The 18,642-nt window shown below is 47.3% G+C and overlaps 2 protein-coding genes across 7 annotated transcripts in view; one reads left to right on the top strand and one right to left on the bottom strand.

Annotated features, from left to right (window-relative positions):
* TMCO6 (transmembrane and coiled-coil domains 6) overlaps positions 1-18,642 on the bottom strand; it is a 54,755-nt gene that overhangs the window by 4,157 nt on the left and 31,956 nt on the right. For 2 of the 6 annotated variants that reach the window (XM_032158101.2, XM_032158103.2), the window contains exons 1-2: positions 1,935-2,097; positions 1,696-1,808 (exon numbers count right to left, since the gene is read on the bottom strand). In XM_032158101.2, coding sequence (XP_032013992.1) covers positions 1,696-1,808; positions 1,935-2,019 — 198 coding nt within the window. In that variant the 5' untranslated portion in view covers positions 2,020-2,097. Of the gene's footprint in view, positions 1-1,695; positions 1,809-1,934; positions 2,098-18,642 lie in introns of those variants that run through there. The other 4 variants (XM_032158102.2, XM_032158104.2, XM_058439916.1 and 1 more) reach the window with 4 other exon arrangements.
* Positions 8,766-10,490, top strand: CD14 (CD14 molecule). The gene is made up of 2 exons (XM_032158107.2): positions 8,766-9,147; positions 9,236-10,490. The coding sequence occupies exons 1-2, from the start codon at positions 9,145-9,147 to the stop codon at positions 10,364-10,366; spliced, it is 1,134 nt and encodes a 377-aa protein (XP_032013998.1). The 5' UTR covers positions 8,766-9,144; the 3' UTR covers positions 10,367-10,490.

Genomic DNA, 18,642 nt, shown 5'->3' with positions numbered 1-18,642 from the left:
TGCTATTCCTTCTGCCTGGATACCCTCTCCAGCTTCCCACTCTCTTCAGATTTCTGCTCCTCATTCCCTGTGGGAAGTCAGCTCTTTTTGAGAGACTTAGGAGTTTCTCTTGTTTCTAATGTTTCCTTCCCTTGTGACATCTGTCTTCTTCACCGAGCTGTGAGCACCTCAAAGAAAGGGACTCTTGGCCGGGCGCGGTGGCTCACGCTTGTAATCCCAGCACTTTGGGAGGCCGAGGCGGGCGCATCACGAGGTCAGGAGATCGAGACCATGGTGAAACCCCGTCTCTACTAAAAAATAGAAAAAATTAGCCGGGCGTGGTGGCGGGCGCCTGTAGTCCCAGCTACTCGGAGAGGCTGAGTCAGGAGAATGGCGTGAACCCGGGAGGGGGAGCTTGCAGTGAGCCGAGATTGCGCCACTGCACTCCAGCCTGGGCGACAGAGCAAGACTCCGTCTCAAAAAAAAAAAAAAAAAAAAAAAAAAAAGAAAGGGACTCTAACCTTTCATCTTTATGTACCTCAGTGACCAGCACAGTGTCCTGGCATAAAGTAAACACACAATGGAATAGTACAACCTAGGAATAAGTTGATAATATATATGTCAACATAGTATGTACGGTAAACTATGTATGTAAACATAATACAAATACAGGGGATACTCAATGCTTGCTGAATAAATCCTTTCATTCACTCATTCAATAAATACTGAGTACTTAGCTATATGCCAGATACTGTGCAGGCAACCGGGTTTTCAATGACAACACAGGATCTAGGTTTTCCTGCAATTAAAGTCTAGTTGGAGAAATAACAATAAACAAACCATTAGATAATGATTAATATTCTACAAGAAACAAGTAGGTGGCCGGACACAGTGGCTCACGCCTGTAATCCCAGCACTTTGGGAGGCCGAGGCAGGTGGATCACGAGGTCAGGTGTTCGAGACCAGCCTGACAAACATGTGAAACCCCGCCTCTACTTAAAATACAAAAATTAGTGGTGGCGCGCGCCTGTAATCCCAGCTACTCGGGAGGCTGAGAATCGCTTGAACCCGGGAGGCGGATGTTGCAGTGAGCCGAGATCATGCCACTGCACTCCAGCCTGGCGACAAAGCGAGACTCTGTCTCAAAAAAAAAAAAGAAAAGAAAAAAAAAATAGGCTCTCAAGACAGAATACCAAAAGAAACCCGCGTTAGACGTAGCGAATGCCAAGGGCTTGAGACACGAGTCCGATACATCGTTGCAGAAACTGAAAAGAGGACGGTGGGTAGGATGAGAAAACTGATAAAATTGGAGTTAGGAAGAGGCTAGACCATGCCATGCTTTGCGAGGCACAGGAAAGATTTTGGTCTCCACGTTGTTTTTAAAGGACGTATTGACGGCGACAAGCATAGATGCAGGGTGACCTTTTAGGAGATTGCAGTAGTATCCAGAGAGGAGGTGGTGGTGGCAGCTTCGATGGTGAGGCATGTAAAGACTCCAAAGCTCTTCAGGAGGTAAACAACTAGGACTTGATGATGGATCGATATGGGGTTGTGGGTCAAAGAGTTGTGCAGGATGATTCCCGTTTCTGGCTTGACCCACTGGATGCATGGAAGTGTAGAGCGGATTGCGTTCAGGTTTGGGGCAGACCTCGAGTACTCCCAGGAGTCTGCCGCCAGCGGGCGTGGACTCCAGCGCACCCTGCCTTGCCCCCTCACCTCGGTTTCCCCGAGGATCGCAGCCACACATCCCTCTCCAGCTTCCTCTGGGGCGTCGTCTCTCAGCAGCCTCTTGCTGACCAGCTGCTGCTCCCTCCGCGCCTTCCGCAGTGCTGGGGGCAGAGGAGCCGGCTGAGCGTGGGAAGGACGACCAGAACCCAGAACCCGCGGCTCCGAGACAGGGGTTTCAACCTATCTCCGACCGCCATATACCCCCACGCTCCCTCGGCCGCCCACACCTGCCTCCCGCTCCCGCCGGCGGCGCCGTAGCTCCTCCACCCCGCAGACCGTGGGCCGGAGGCGGCCCTGCCGTCGGCTCCACATGGTGGAGCAGGAGGAGGAAAGCTGAAGGAAACAGCGGCCACAACGCTCCCAGGGGCGTAGAAGATGGCACCGACTGCGCAGCCTCAGCACAGGGCGGGACCAGGCGGGGACTGCGCGAGGAGCGGGGTGGGTGCTCGGTGAGGGCGGGGCTCGGCGAGTGGACGCAGCGCGGGGACGGTGGGCGGGGCGAGGGCTAGAGACGCTGCACCACCGGACCAGAGCCAGAGGCGCCGCTCCGCCTCTGATTGATTCTCTGTCTTACGAATTCTAGGAAAAAAAGTCTCTCATCCCTGACCTCGAGTGCCCCAAGCTAGCAGTGTCACAATCTACTCAGCAAACAGAACTTCCCCACCCACAATACGCTCTAGATGAACGTTCAAAACAACCCCGAACTCCGGGAAGCGCCACGATGCCGTTCGTTTCACCATTAATGCGGATCCCACTGATGAGAGCTGCCAAAAACGCTTGAAGCGTCATTGAATTATCAACGAAAAGAGTCAAACTCTGTAAAATATTTGAAGAGACTTATTCTGAGCCAAATATGAGTGACCATGGCCCTTGACACAGCCCTCGGGAGGTCCTGAGAACATGTGCCCAAGGTGGTCCGGTGCAGCTTGGTTTTACATATTTTAGGGAGATATGAGACTTCAATTCATTCAAGAAATACGCTGGTTGGGCCTGGCCTGGTGGCTTACGCCTGTAATCCCAGCACTTTGGGAGGCCGGGGCGGGTGGATCAACTGAGGTCAGGAATTTGAGACCAGCCTGGCCAACATGGTGAAACCCCATCTTTACTAAAAATACAAAAATTAGCCGGGCGTAGTGGTGGGTGCCTGTAATCCCAGCTACTCAGGAGCCTGAGGCAGGAGAATCGTTTGAACCCGGGAGGCGGAGATTGCAGTGGGCCGAGATCGCGCCCCACTGCCTGGGGTACAAGAGCGAAACTCTGTCTCAAAAAAAGAAAGAAAGAAAGAAATCTGGGATATGATGAGGTTTCTCTTCAAATAATTCGATCAATCTTGTATTCTTTAATTCATAGTACTCCCCCACACACACTTTTGTTTTCCTTTTTCTCCCTTTTTTTTTTTTTTTTTTTGGGAGGGGGTCTCTCGCTCTCTCACCCACGCTGGAGTGCAGCGGCGCGATCTCGGCTCGCTGCAAGCTCCGCCTCCCGTGTTCACGCCATTCTCCTGCTTCAGCCTCTCCGAGTAGCTGGGACTACAGGCGCCCGCCACCAGGCCCGGCTAATTTTTTGTATTTTTAGTAGAGACGGGGTTTCACTGTGGTCTCGATCTCCTGACCTCGTGATCCGCCCGCCTCGGCCTCCCAAAGTGCCGGGATTACAAGCGTGAGCCACCGCACCCGGCCCCTTTTTCTCCTTTTTTTCCTTTTTGCCTTCGTTAGATGCCGAGGCATGCCACAGTACCAGACGTTATCAGTACCAGCTCACATTCCTTTCCTTATTTGGAAAGAGGACTAACTTTCTAGTTCATTACAGGCACCCCTTCCCCTTTCCTCTCCACTTTCTTTTACGGGCCCACATTACCTAAAAAAAAATCAAATGTTTAGCCAACCGGGATTACTTTAGATTGTATGACCCGACCCCGGCCAATGGGGAAAGGGTACAGGGGCAGGACTTGCGTCAAGAATAAAGGCTCTCGTGCCCCTTTGTTCAAGTGTGCTCTCATGGCGACTGGCCAAGCAGACACCCCTCTGCGCAGAAGTAAAATTGCTTTGCTAATAATCCTTTGTTCGAGTGTTCAATTTCCCTTAGGATTTTGATCGTTATTCCGAACAGAAAAAGAAAGAGAGAGAGAGAGAAAGAAAGGAAGGAAAGAAGGAAGGAAAGAAGGAAGGAAGGAAGGAAGGAAGGAAGGAAGGAAGGAAGGAAGGAAGGAAGGAGGAAGGAAGGAAGGAAGGAAGGAAGGAAGGAAGGAAGGAAGGAAGGAGGAAAGGAAGGGAAGGGAGGGGAGGGGGAAAAAGAGACAAAGAAAGAAAGACATTGGTTTGTGGGAAAACAGAAAGGCGGGACAACTCGAAGTGGGACGGTGGGGGGCTTCCAGCTTATAGGTAGATTTTAAATTTTTCTGGTTGACAATTGGTTGAGTTTCTGTAAAGACCTGAAATCAATAGAAAGGAATGTCTGGGTTAAAATAAAGGATTGCGGAAACCCAAGTTCTTATTTGCAGAGGAAACCTTCAAATCCTAGGCTTCAGAGAGAATGGGTTGTAAAACGTTTCTTATCAAACTTAAAGTCTGTGTTGATGTTAATGCTGGAGAGGTATAATGAGGCACGTTCAACCCCCACTTCCCATCATGGCCTGAAACGGTCACTCGGGTTAAATTTTAAAAGAGCCCTGGCCGGGCGCCGTGGCTCACGCCTGTAATCCCAGCACTTTGGGAGGCCGAGGCGGGCGGATCACGAGGTCAGGAGATCGAGACCATCCTGGCTAACACAGTGAAACCCCGTCTCTACTAAAAATACAAAAAAATTAGCCGGGCGAGGTGGCAGGCGCCTGTAGTCCCAGCTACAAGGGAGGCTGAGGCAGGAGAATGGCGTGAACCCCGGGGGGCGGAGCCTGCAGTGAGCCGAGATCGCGCCACTGCACTCCAGCCTGGGTGAAAGAGCGAGACTCCGTCTCAAAAAAAAAAATAAATAAATAAAATAAAAGAGCCCTGGCTGAGGAGGAAGTCCATTGAGATGGTTGGGGGGGTGGGGCTTAGAATTTTATTTTTGCTTTACAGAATGTTCACCACAATGACCATTATTCTCATTTTATATGTGATAAAAAGGAGAAAGATATCATTATTTCACTTCTCTGCATAAAACTGAATTCCCATAATTTTTAGGATAAGATCTTTCACCAAATGTTAAGCGCCACTAGTCTACTAGGCACTGAGGAAATACTAGTGAATAAAAAACCATGTTCCTCACATTCAAAATTGGAATTGTGGCCAACTTAGCCCTACATGGTCTAACCCCTGCGTACCTCTCCAATCTGGACTCACCTCTTCTGGGACCTTCTCTCTGTCAACAAGCCCTGCTCTTTTTCTCCTCCACCCTACTCCCACTCCTGGGGGAGGCTCTTGCACAAGCTGTTTTCTCTGCCTGCATCCTTACCTTTTCTCTCTGCCAGCATCCTTCCCTTAACACCATTCTCAACATCTCAAGTCCAGTGTCACCTACTCAGAACCATTGTACCAATGACCCAGCTTCTTCATAACCCTTTTCACAGCTATCATTAAGTTATAGTGTAATTGTTTGATGTTGTCTGCTCCCAGACCCCCTTGGCAGCTCCAGAAGATTAGGGTCCTGGTGGCACCTAAGAATTTTTACAGGAAACCTCTAATTTTTAAAAAGCTATATAACTTAGGCAAAGGTTCAATTAAGTACAAATCTAGGAAAAAGGTTATTCTTAAAACCAGTTTCTTTCCCTTGAACTTAATTCCACCCCTTGGAGTTAATCAATGAAGTCTGCAATCTCTTCCACAAAACAGCATGTTAAAATATCTACAGGCCATCATTCCATCCTCCATATCTTCTCTCCCAGTATCCATCCAGCCTCTGGAGAGCCATTTACTGAGCACCTGCTGTGCACCATGCTCTGGCCAGGGATAGGGCCTGAATCTTGATCCCTTCCTCATGCAACTGTCTGGCTTCTTTTTTTAATTTTTTAATTAAAAAAATTTTATTTTCTTATTTCTCCAAGAAAAACTTTTTTATTTTTATTTTATTATTTTTTTTGAACCAGGGTCTTGCTCTGTTGCCCAGGCTGCAGTGCAGTAGTGCAATCATGGCTTATCACAGCCTGGAACTCAGCCTTAAATGATCCTTTCAGCTTGGCCTCCCAAAGTGCTAGAATTACAGGCGTGAGCCACTGCACCTAACCCAGGCTAGCTTCTAAAACTCACACTTGGCCCGGCAAGGTGGCTCATGCCTATAATCCCAGCACTTTGGGAGATGGAGGCAGGTGGATCCCCTGAGGTCAGGAGTTCGAGGCCAGCCTGACCAACATGGTGAAACCCCGTCTCTACCAAAAATGCAAAATTAACCAGGCGTGGTGGCACATGCTTGTAATCCCAGCTACTCAGGAGACTGAGGCAGGAGACTCGCTTGAACCCAGGAGGTGGGGGTTGCGGTGAGCCAAGATTGCATCATTGCACTCCAGCCTGGGCAACAAGAGTGAAACTCCATCTCAAAAAACAACAACAACAACAACAACAAAACCCACAGGTGCTCCAGGTGGGGAAGATGAAACAAGTTCCCAGTCAAAAGCTATATTCTGCCCAGTGTCTGCTCAGACAGCTACAGCTGCCCAAATTGGCTTTCTGTATCTATCTGTCTGGCAACACTGTTATCCCTGTAAGAACCAGCCCCATGTCCTGTCTTGTACAGGGCTGGCTGTTCCTTTCTCCAGACCATGTTCCTCCCCCCTGCCCCTCTCCCCCAACAACACAAGCCTTTGGTTTCTCTTCTGTAAGAGCCCTCTGCACTATGGACTGAAGTTCTGGGTTCATGTTTGCTCTACCCACCTCTTGGAGCACTTCAGGGACTTGTCTTGGTCATGTCTGTGTCCCAGGGCTTTCTACCAACCCTAGTACTTGGTAGACAAATGATAGATACTTGTTGAATCAAGCTGTGAGTTGGAGATCTTTGCAGAACCATCATTGCCCCTCTTAACTTGGAACTCCCCACCCAGAGAGCCTCCCCTAAGATGATGAGGGGTCAGACTTCAGTGGCCTGAGTTCTCTGAAAGCAGAGACTCTGAGAAAGAAGACTAGTCATCAAGACTACACTGAAAAGATGTGGTTCTGTGCCAAAGACTTTACTCACAAACAGGTAATACTATCATCTCCATTTTACAAAACGGGGGCCCAAGTCTCACAACCTCAGTTGTAAAGCTGGGATTCCAAGACTGGCTATCTGACTTCGAGTCAGATATACTCACATCTTGGTCCTCAGGGATATCACAGAGGCCTAGCATGGCACCAGGGCGTGGCCCAGTGCATTGGGGTATGCCCAACAGGACCCTCAGGGGGCAGTGATGAGCCTTCTTGTTTGGACTGGGGACAAGTCTGCAGCTACTTCTCAATTAAAGAGGAAGTAAGAATTTAAAAAAGACTTTCTGCCAGGCGCGGTGGCTCACGCCTGTAATCCCAGTACTTTGGGAGGCTGAGGCGGGTGAATCACCTGAGGTTGGGAGTTCAAGACCAGCCTGACCAACATGGAGAAACCCCATCTCTACTAAAAATACAAAATTAGCCGGGTGTAGTGGCACATGCCTGTAATCCCAGCAGCTCGGGAAGCTGAGGCAGAAGAATTGCTGGAACCTGGGAGGCGGAGATTGCAGTGAGCTGAGATCGCGCCCAGCCTGGGCAACAAGAGCAAAACTCCGTTTCAGATAAATAAATAAAAATAAAAAAGACTTTCAGTCCAGGTGTGGTGGCTCTCGCCTGTAATCCTAGCACTTTGAGAGGCCAAGATGGGCGGATCACCTGAGGTCAGGAGTGCCTGGTCAACATAGTGAAACCCTGTCTCTACTAAAACTACAAAAATTAGCCGGGCGTGGTGGTGGGCTCCTGTAATCCCAGCTACTCAGGAATCTGAGGCAAGAGAATCGCTTGAACCTGGGGGGCGGAGGTTGCAGTGAGCCAAGATCATGCCACTGCACTCCAGCCTGGGCAACATAGCAAATCTCAGTCTCAAAAAAAAAAAAAAAAAAAAAGACTTTCATATAGTTCTTTCCCCAGAGGTCTAGGGATGTGGACCTGTGAGAGCTGTTGTAAATGCATAGCTCCTTATCCTCTGGGACATTTGTTGTTTTTTCATTTTGTTTTGTTTGCTGTTCTTTCGTTTTGTTTTGTTTTCTGTTTTTGTTTGTTTTTTGCAAAACTGGTGAGTTACTAATTAATCCTCATTCAACATAGTCCCATCCCTTCCTTCCTAGGGCACAGAGATTGTACTGAGGGGAGGGCAGGAGAGAGCAACGTGCAAGTGGGAAAACTGGTTCAAAATACCTTGCTTCACAATTTCAGGACAGAAAACGGATAGTATAAGTGACCCAGAGACTTGGCCAATGTGTCTCTGTTAAATACCTCCACTTTTAAGAAAGTTATTACTGCCGGGCGCAGTGGCTCACGCCTGTAATCTCAGCACTTTGGGAGGCCTAGGCGGGTGGATCACAAGGTCAGGAGTTCAAGACCAGCCTGGCCAAGATGGTGAAACCCCCGTCTCTACTAAAAAATACAAAAATTAGCTGGGTGTGGTGGCAGGCACTTGTAATCCCAGCTACTCCGGAGGCTGAGGCAGAGAATTGCTTGAACCCAGGAGGCGGAGGTTGCAGAGCCGAGATCATGCCACTTCACTCCAGCCTGGGCGACAGAGCGAGACTCTATCTCAAAAAAAAAAAGAAAGTTATTACTTAATCAAAGGAGCAAAGAAAAAAAAGGAAGGGGGAATTTTTTTCTTCAGACCAACTTCCTTTTCTTGAACCTAATTCTACTCCCCTTGGTGCCAACAGATGAGGTTCACAATCTCTTCCACAAAACATGCAGTTAGATATCTGAGGATATTCAGGGACTTGGATTTGGGTGGCAGGAGATCAACATAAACCAAGACAAGGAAGAAGTCAAAGTAATGAATCAAGTAGATTCTCTGGGATATAAGGTGGGGGGATTGGCGGGTTGGATAGTGCAGAGTATGGGACTGGCCTAAGGCACTGAGGATCATCCTTTTCCCATACCCACCAGAGAAGCCTTAGGCGCCCGAGTCATCAGGGCATTCACCGCCTGGGGCGCCTGAGTCATCAGGAAACTGCCAGGAAACACAGAATCCTAGATGCCCTGCAGAATCCTTCCTGTTACGGCCCCCCTCCTTGAAACATCCTTCATTGTAATATTTCCAGGAAAGGAAGGGGGCTGGCTCGGAGGAAGAGAGGTGGGGAGGTGATCAGGGTTCACAGAGGAGGGAACTGAATGACATCCCAGGATTACATAAACTCTTAGAGGCAGCCGAAGAGTTCACAAGTGTGAAGCCTGGAAGCCGGCGGGTGCCGCTGTGTAGGAAAGAAGCTAAAGCACTTCCAGAGCCTGTCTGGAGCTCAGAGGCTCGGAGGACTTATCGACCATGGTGAGTGTAGGGTCTTGGGGTCGAACGCGTGCCACTCGGGAGCCATAGGGGTCGGATGGGGCCTCCTAGACCACTGCTCTCTCCCCAGGAGCGCGCGTCCTGCTTGTTGCTGCTGCTGCTGCTGCTGCCGCTGGTGCACGTCTCTGCGACCACGCCAGAACCTTGTGAGCTGGACGATGAAGATTTCCGCTGCGTCTGCAACTTCTCCGAACCTCAGCCCGACTGGTCCGAAGCCTTCCAGTGTGTGTCTGCAGTAGAGGTGGAGATCCGTGCCGGCGGTCTCAGCCTAGAGCCGTTTCTAAAGCGCGTCGATGCGGACGCCGACCCGCGGCAGTATGCTGACACAGTCAAGGCTCTCCGCGTGCGGCGGCTCACAGTGGGAGCCGCACAGGTTCCTGCTCAGCTACTGGTAGGCGCCCTGCGTGTGCTAGCGTACTCCCGCCTCAAGGAACTGACGCTCGAGGACCTAAAGATAACCGGCACCATGCCTCCGCTGCCTCTGGAAGCCACAGGACTTGCACTCTCCAGCTTGCGCCTACGCAACGTGTCGTGGGCGACAGGGCGTTCCTGGCTCGCCGAGCTGCAGCAGTGGCTCAAGCCAGGCCTCAAGGTACTGAGCGTTGCCCAAGCACACTCGCCTGCCTTTTCCTGCGAACAGGTTCGCGCCTTCCCTGCCCTTACCAGCCTAGACCTGTCTGACAATCCTGGACTGGGCGAACGCGGACTGATCGCGGCTCTCTGTCCCCACAAGTTCCCGGCCCTCCAGAATCTAGCGCTGCGCAACACGGGAATGGAGACGCCCACAGGCGTGTGCGCCGCACTGGCGGCCGCAGGTGTGCAGCCCCACAGCCTAGACCTCAGCCACAACTCGCTGCGCTCCACCGTAAACCCTAGCACTCCGAGATGCATGTGGTCCAGCGCCCTGAACTCCCTCAATCTGTCGTTCGCTGGGCTGCAACAGGTGCCTAAAGGACTGCCAGCCAAGCTCAGAGTGCTCGATCTCAGCTGCAACAGACTGAACAGGGCGCCGCAGCCTGAGGAGTTGCCCGAGGTGGATAACCTGACACTGGACGGGAATCCCTTCCTGGTCCCTGGAACTGGCCTCCCCCAAGAGGGCTCAATGAACTCCGGCGTGGTCCCAGCCTGTGCACGTTCGACCCTGTCGGTGGGGGTGTCGGGAACCCTGGTGCTGCTCCAAGGGGCCCGGGGCTTTGCCTAAGATCCAAGAGAGAATAACGAATGGGCTCAAACTGCCTTGGCTTCAGGGGAGTCCCGTCAGGACGTTGAGGACTTTTCGACCAATTCAACCCTTTGCCCCACCTTTATTAAAATCTTACACAATGGGTCCGTGTCATTCATTTAACAGACCTTTATTGGATGTCTGCTATGTGCTGGGCACAGTGCTGGATAGGGAATTCATCATACTTAGGCTTTCTTCATCCTAACTCCCTAAGAAACCCTATCTGTCCTCCTCAAGAAAAGAACTGCGGGGATAGAAGGAGCCAGGAAAGGACTACTGGCTAGGGCTACATGGCAGAAACAATGAGTGTGCAGTCAGGGCTTTCTGAGCAGATTATTGGCATCTGGATTAAAAGGTATTTGCATGATATTTGGAAGATACAAAATATTTCCTCTCCTGTGCACTTCCCAAGAGCTAGCTGCTCCCTTTCAAAGGTAATAAAACCCACAGCCATTTGCTTATTTCCTTATTTTCTCTCTCTCTCACACACAGACACACACACACACACGCACCCTCCCTCTCCCTCTCTGTCTCCCTTACCACTCAAGGAAGAGGGACAGCCTCCTATCCTGCACAAGCTCTGAGTTTCATAATATTAGGGTTCCTCTCTTGTAAAACCTCTCTACACCCGGAGGCTTTCACTGTGTCACTCCCCGACATAATGGGGAATTTGGTCCTGGGGAACTGACGCAAGATACAGTCGGTCTCTGAATTAGAGATCCTGTGTTCTGTTAGTACATGTGTAGATAACCTTTTCCGGCTGACTGATTGGCAAATAGGAAAGCATCTCAGACTCTTCGAAACTTCAGAATAAACAGGATGTGTCCTCTAGTCCACATTAGCTCAGAGACCTAGAGCATCAGCCATCAAGAGGTGCTGTTTCTTCTGAGTCCCTTCTTCATTTCAATGAGGATGCAGCCACATCCATCAGAGAGCTAGATGCCTGCTTCACAGGGAGCATGGGAGAGAGGTGGGAGGAGGCATATAGGCCCAGCACCTGCCTCTGGCCAATGTCCAGAGCCACACAGATAGGAATAGGGAATGGAAATCGACATTGATAAGAGAGTTACAGACATTACCAGAACCAGACTCAAAATATGTCAGAAAACAGTTAAATTAGCTGGACACTCACTGGAATGTCCCCAAGGGGCCTTCAACCAGCCAGTTGAGAGATTTCTAGTATCAGAGAATTAATCATCTCCAGGCAGTTTTTTTCTTCCCTTGAATAGCTCTGATCACACTTCATCAAATGGTTACAGAACCACATTTCATCTCAGTCCTTGTGCTAAAGCCTGGAATACAAATATGAATCAGAAATATCCATGCCCTTAGGGAATTCCAATCCAGTGGGGGTTGGGGGAAACACATAAAAGATAGTTTTTTATGTGTGAGAAATAACTGTGAGAATATATATAAATTTCTGTTGGTTAAGCCACCAGTCTATGGTATTTTATTATGGTAGCCTGAGCTGACTAAGGCAGTAGTGGTGATATAACATTTCTGACTGCAAAAAAAAAAAAAAAAGTTTTTTTTAAGGGTAATATATCTGGGCCAGGTGTGGTGGCTCACGCCTATAATCCCAGCACTTTGGGAGGCTGAGGTGGGCGGATCACGAGGTCAAGAGATTGAGACCATCCTGGCCAACATGGTGAAACCCTGTCTCTACTAAAAATACAAAAATTAGCCGGGTGTGGTGGCATGTGTCTGTAATCCCAGCTACTCAGGAGGCTGAGGCAGTAGAATCACTCACTCGAACCTGGGAGGCAGAGGTTGCAGTGAGCCAAGATCACACCATAGCACTCCAGCCTGGGCGAAACAGCGAGACTCCATCTCAAAAAAAAAAGGGAGCTGATATTGTTGAGGATTGATATGTTATACAGGTGGACTATCCTTTTTTTTTTTTTTTTTTTTTTTCTGAGGCAGAGTTTCACTCTTGTTGCCCAGGCTGGAGTGCAATGGCGCAATCTCAGCTCACCGCATCCTCCACCTCCTGGGTTCAAGCGAATCTCCTGCCTCAGCCTGCCAAGTAGCTGGGATTACAGGCATGCACCACCACACCTGGTTAATTTTGTATTTTTAGTAGAGACGGGGTTTCTCCATGTTGGTCAGGCTGGTCTTGAACACCCAACCTCAGGTGATCTGCCTGCCTTGGGCTCCCAAAGTGCTGGGATTACAGGCATGAGCCACCACACCCAGCCATGTTGACTATCTTTATCCAAAATGCTCCAGACCAGAAGTTTTGGATTTTTTCAGATTTTGGAATATTTGCATGTATATAATGAGATAGATTTGGATGGGACCCAAGTCTGAATACAAAATTCATTTATGTTTCATATACACTTTAGATAATAGCCTGAAGGTAACTTTATACAATGTTTTTGTCATGATTCCCTAAACAATATAGTATAACAACTATTTACATAGCATTTACATTGTATTGGGAATTGTAAGTAATCTAGAGATGATTTAAAGCATGTGGGAGATGTATGTAGGTTATGTGCAAATACTGCAACATTTTATTTATTTATTATTTTTAATTTTTATTAGTTTTTTGGTTTTGGTTTTGTTTTGTTTTTTGAGACAGAGTCTCTCTCTGTCACCACGGCTGGAGTGCAGTGGTTTGATCTCAGCTCACAGCAACTTCTGCATTCTGGGTTCAAGTGATGCTCCTGCCTTGGCCTCCTGAATAGCTGGGATTACAGGCATGCGCTACCACACGTGCTAATTTTTGTATTTTTAGTAGAGACAGGGTTTCACCATGTTGGCCAGGCTAGTTGTGAACTCCTGACCTCAGGTAATCCACCTGCCTCTGCCTCCCAAAGTGCTGGGATTACAGGCATAAGCCACTGCACCCAACCTAAAGTTTTAACTGTTTGGATTGTAACCCATCACATGTCCAGGATATGAATCATCCCTTTGTACAGTGTATCTACACTATAGGCACTACTAGCTCGTTAGTAACTTAGGAGCTGTCTGGGTTGTCAGATCAACAGTTACCATATAGCAGTGCTTGTGTTCGGTAACCCTTATTTTACTTAATAATGGACCCCCAGTGCAAGAATAGTGATGCCCACAATTCAGATATGCCCAGAAAAGCCATAAAATGGCTGGGCATGGTGGCTCATGCCTGTAATCTCAGCACTTTGGGAGGCCGAGGTGGATGGCTCACTGGAGGTCTCCAGACTTCGAGACCAGCCTGGCCAACATGGTGAAACCCTGTCTCTACTGAAAATACAAAAATTAGCCAAGTGTGGTGGCATGCTCCTGTAATCCCAGCTATTTGGGAGGCTGAGGCAAGAGGATCACTTGAACCTGGGAGGTAGAGGTTGCAGTGAGCTGAGATCTCACCACTACACTCCAGCCTGGGTGACAGAGTGAGACTCTGTCTCAAAAAAAGAAAAGAAAAGAAAAGCTGTAAAGTGCATTTGTCAGAGGCATTCAAATCAGAGCAACTCCATCTTGAACAGGGGCTGGATAAAATGAGGCTGAGACCTGCTGGGCTACAATTTCAGGAGGTTAGGTATCTTAGTCACAAGTTTACAGTTCAGGGAACAGAAACAGACCTAGGAAAGAGGGAAATATAAGACAAGTCGGAATGTCCAAGCATGTCATAGATGGTCTGTGTAAGTCGTGATAGGGTTCATAAAATGGGAAAAAAAATATATAGCCGGGTGTGGTGGTGCATGCCTGTAATCTCAGCTACTCCAGAGGCTGAGGCAGGAGAATCACTTGAATCTGAGAGGCAGAGGTTGTGGTGAGCCGAGATTGCGCCATTGCACTCCAGCATGGGCAACAAGAGTGAAACTCTGTCTCAAAAAAAAGATAGTCAACCCGTATGCATATCAATCCTCAACAACAATATCTGCTCTCTTTCTCTGTTTTACTTGTCTTCACAGCATATTGCAATCAGTTATATTACTTTTTTTTTTTTTTTGAGATGGAGCCTCACTCTGTCACCCAGGCTGGAGTGCAGTGGTGCAATCTTGGCTTACTGCAACCTCTGCCTCCTAGGTTCAAGCGATTCTCCTACTGAGTAGCTGGGACTACAGGCGCCTGCCACCACACCTGGCTAATCTCAAAAAAAAAAAAAAAGAAAAGAAAAACGTAAAAACTGGCAAATGGAAAAGCTTACAACTACTGGATCTTCTTCTGTCTGTCTATTTACATATGTTGTGTGTGTGCAATGTTTGTATAAAAGAACTCTAATTAATTGGCTTAAAGAAAAAGCACTTAAATATTTTGTCAGAAAAATTAAAACTTTAATGCCTTTTAGTTCATATGACTTTAGTAATCCTTGGGAAATAAAGACAGTTTTAAAGATTATTGGTAAAATAAAAATGTCTTCAAAATTTAGACATGTGGTCCAAATTAGGCAGGTCAGATACTGAGTTTACTAAACTACATAAACTGCTTCCTTGATATGATCATTGTTCAACTTACCTGCTTTGGAACCATTAGATTCTAGATAATGCCTAGAGACATGTGGAGTTAGCCATGCCCTCTAGCTATGCTGGAAAGGTCAGACTTTATCTGCACTTCTGTCTGATGTCCTAGGCTCCACACCTGGTACATAATTAAAATTGCTTACTTACCAGGTTTTTCACCAAAAAATAAAGACAGTTGCTGAGACTTAACATTGTAACATATGCAATTGAGACTAGTAGAGAAACAGTTTTACATGGAAAGTGTGTAAGGAAAGTGAATGTGTTTTGGCAAAAGATTATAAGGAGGCACAGGAATGTGGATTTTTTTTTTTTTTTTTGCCTAGTTTAGGGGGTTAAAGTATTATTTTGAGTTGGATAGGGAAAAATAGAAGCTTTGAGCAAGTTGTGGCAGGTTTGTGAAATATAAATTCTGTCTGTGGACATATTGGCTAAAGTTAAAGGGGTATTCAATTTTTCCATAAATTGAACATTGGAATAAAAGCAATATAGAGTTTTCTTAGAGGACTGATCTGCTCTTTAACAGAAAAATATAGGCTGGGCACTTTGGCTCATGCCTGTAATCTTAGTACTTTGGGAGGCCGAGGCAGGAGGATTGCCTGAGGTCAGGAGTTCAAGACCAGCCTGGACAACATGGCAAAATCCCATCTCTACTAAACATACAAAAAATTAGCAGGACATGGTGGCATGGTGGCAGAGGTGCAGCAAGCCAAGATCACAGAGTGAGACTCTGTTTCAAAAATAAAAATAAAAAAAGAAATGATGATAGAGACACAAAGATTTGTGGTTGCTTAGAAGTGGGGTGGTCAAGGGGAGTGACTTCTAATGGGATATAGTGCCTGTAATCCCAGACACTTGGGAGGCTGAGCCAGGAGAATCACTTGAACCCAGGAGGCAGAAGTTACAGTGAGCTGAAAGTGTGCCACTGCACTCCAGCCAGGGTGACAAAGTGAGATTCTGTCTTAAAAAATAAAGAAAAAATATATAAAGGGTTACAAAAGGTTTATGAGACTCTTACCTTATGGTCAAACTGATTAAAATTGGATATATTTGTCTATAAGGTTTTATTAAGAATTGGGTTTGACATTAATAGTACACCATTGCACTCCAGCCTGGGTGACAGAGCAAGACTCCATCTCAAAAAAAAAAAAAAAAAGAAGACTGGGCATAGGTTGCTTAGAGCCACCCGCAGGCGGACAGTCCAGCAGGCAGTTAGCCATAGGGGCTAGATCTTAGGGGACAGGTTTGGCCTGGATGTAAGAATTTGGGAGCCATCAGTGTAGAAATGCCTGTGGAAACCATAGCGATGAATAGCCATGAGTAAGTTCACCCAGGCCAGGAGGGGAGAAAGAAGAGACCGTGCTAAAGAAGGAAACTTGGAAACATCAGTCAACATTTCAGGATGGAGAAAAGCAGGGTCTTCAAAGGAGACAGAGAAATAGGAAGAGAACTTAGAACTTGAGACAGAGAACATAGGGAGACATGGTCAGCAACTCCCTATGCCTCCTCTACTGTCATCTCCACCTTGTACACCAACATCACCCCCAACATATTCTAGCCATTCTTTCTTTTGCCTCTTGTTCTTCCCTCTGCCTGGAATGTTCTGGCCATTCATTTATTCATCCATTTAACAATTATTTATTGAGCTCCCACTACCTGACAAGCACTTTGGAAGTGCTGCGGACAAAGCACTTACAGTGAGCAAAGGGGCAAAAGTTCCTGCTCTTAAAGTGTTCACATTGCAGTGGGGAGAAGAAAGTATAGCGTGCTAGATGATGGTAAGTGCTACGGGGAAAATAGAGCAGAGCCAAAGCAGTCAGGATTGCTGTGCGTGAGGGTGAAGGATTGCTGGGCATGAGGGTGAAGGATTGCAAGTTTATAGTTGTTAGAATAGACCTCACATGAGGTGACTTCTGAGCAAAGATTTAAGGGAGGTGAGAGAGTGAGCCTTGCAGTTATCTGCTGGAAGAGCAGTCCAGGAAGAGGAAACATCCAGTACAAAGGCCCTGGAAGATATTGGCAATGATATCAGAGAGATAGCAAGTGGTTTCAATTGTTTAAGGCTCACAGGCCGCTGTGAAGCTTGGTTTTCACTCAGGTGAAATAGAGAGCCACCTGAGGATATTGACAGAGGGTAACATAAACTGGTTTCCATTTTTAAAGGATCACATTAGCTGCTATGTTGAAAGTAAACTATAGAGAGTAAGTTAGAAGACTCGTTGGGAATTTATACCAATAGCCCAGTCAAGAAATGATGGAGGCCGGGTGCAGTGGCTCACGCCTGTAATCCCAGCACTTTGGGAGGCCAAGGCGGATGTATTATGAGGTCAGGAGTTTGAGATCAGCCTGGCAAAGATGGTGAAACCCCGTTTCTACTAAAAATATGAAAATTAGCCAGGCGCGGTGCCAAGCGCCTGTAATCCCAGCTACTCGGGAGGCTGAGGCAGGAGAATCACTTGTACCTGGGAGGCAGAGGTTGCAGTGAGCCAAGATCATGCCACTGCACTCTAGCCTGGGTGACAGAGCAGGACTCCATCAAAAAAAAAAAAAGAGAGAGAGAAAAGAAAGAAAGAAGGAAAGAAGGAAAGAAGGAAATAAGGAAAGAAAGAAAGAAAGAGAAAGAAAGAAAGAAAGAAAGAAAGAAAGAAAGAAAGAAAGAAAGGAAGAAAGAAAGGAAGAAGTGATGGTGAGGTTGGGTGCAGCGACTCATGCCTGCAATCCCAGCATTTTGGGAGGCCAAAGTGAGTGGATCACTCGAGGTCAGGAGTTCGAGAACAGCCTGGCCAATATGGCAAAACCCTGTCTCTACTGCAAATACAAAAAAATTAGCCCCAGCTACTCGGGAGGCTGAGGTGTGAGAATCACTTGAACCTGGGAGGCAGAGGTGCAGCGAGCCAAGATCACAGAGTGAGACTCCATTTCAAAAATAAAAATAAAAAAAGAAATGATGATAGATAGAGACACAAATATTTGTGGTTGCTTAGAAGTGGGGTGGTCAAGGGGAATGACCTCTAATGGGATATAGAATTTCTTTTTGGGGTGATAAAAATGTTCTAAAATTAAAGAGTGGTTATACTTACACAAGTCTGGTAATATAATAAACACCACTAAATTGAATACATTTATTTATTTATTTATTTATTTATTTATTTTGAGATGGAGTCTCACTCTGTTGCCCAGGCTAGAGTGCAAAGGCGCAAACTCGGCTCCTGCAACCTCCGCCTCCCGGGTTCAAGTGATTCTCCTGCCTCAGCCTCCTGAGTAGCTGGGATTACAGGCATGCACCACCAGGCCCAGCTAATTTTTGTATTTTTAGTAGAGACAGGGTTTCACCATGTTGGTCAGGCTGGTCTCGAACTCCTGACCTCGTGATCTGCCCACCTCAGCCTCCCACAGTGCTGGGATTACAGACATGAGCCACCATGCCCAGCCTAAATTGAATATTTTAAAAGGGTGAATTTTATTTGTTGTGAACCACAACTCAATATAAAGCTGTTTAAAAAAACCCACACAAAAACATGGTGACAGTTGGATCAGGATAGTAGAGGTGGGGGGAAATGGTCAAATTACGTGCATTTTTTGAAGACAGAGCTCATAGGATTTTTACATATAAAGTGTGGAACATGATAAAGGGATGGCTGGGCAAGGTGGCTCATGCCTATAATCCCAGCACTTTGGGAGGCCAAGGCAGGAGGATGACTTGAGGCCAGGAGTTTGAGACTAGCCTGGGCAACATAGTGAGACCCTCCATCTCTATTTTTTAAAATGTTTTAAGTATAAAAGTTCAATTAAATTTTTAAAAAAGAGAAAAAA

This window comes from Hylobates moloch, unplaced genomic scaffold (assembly GCF_009828535.3).
Source record: "Hylobates moloch isolate HMO894 unplaced genomic scaffold, HMol_V3 SCAFFOLD_6, whole genome shotgun sequence".
NCBI lineage: Eukaryota > Metazoa > Chordata > Mammalia > Primates > Hylobatidae > Hylobates > Hylobates moloch.
Note: the sequence above shows the minus strand (reverse complement) of the source record. Positions and strands in the feature narration are given on the sequence as shown.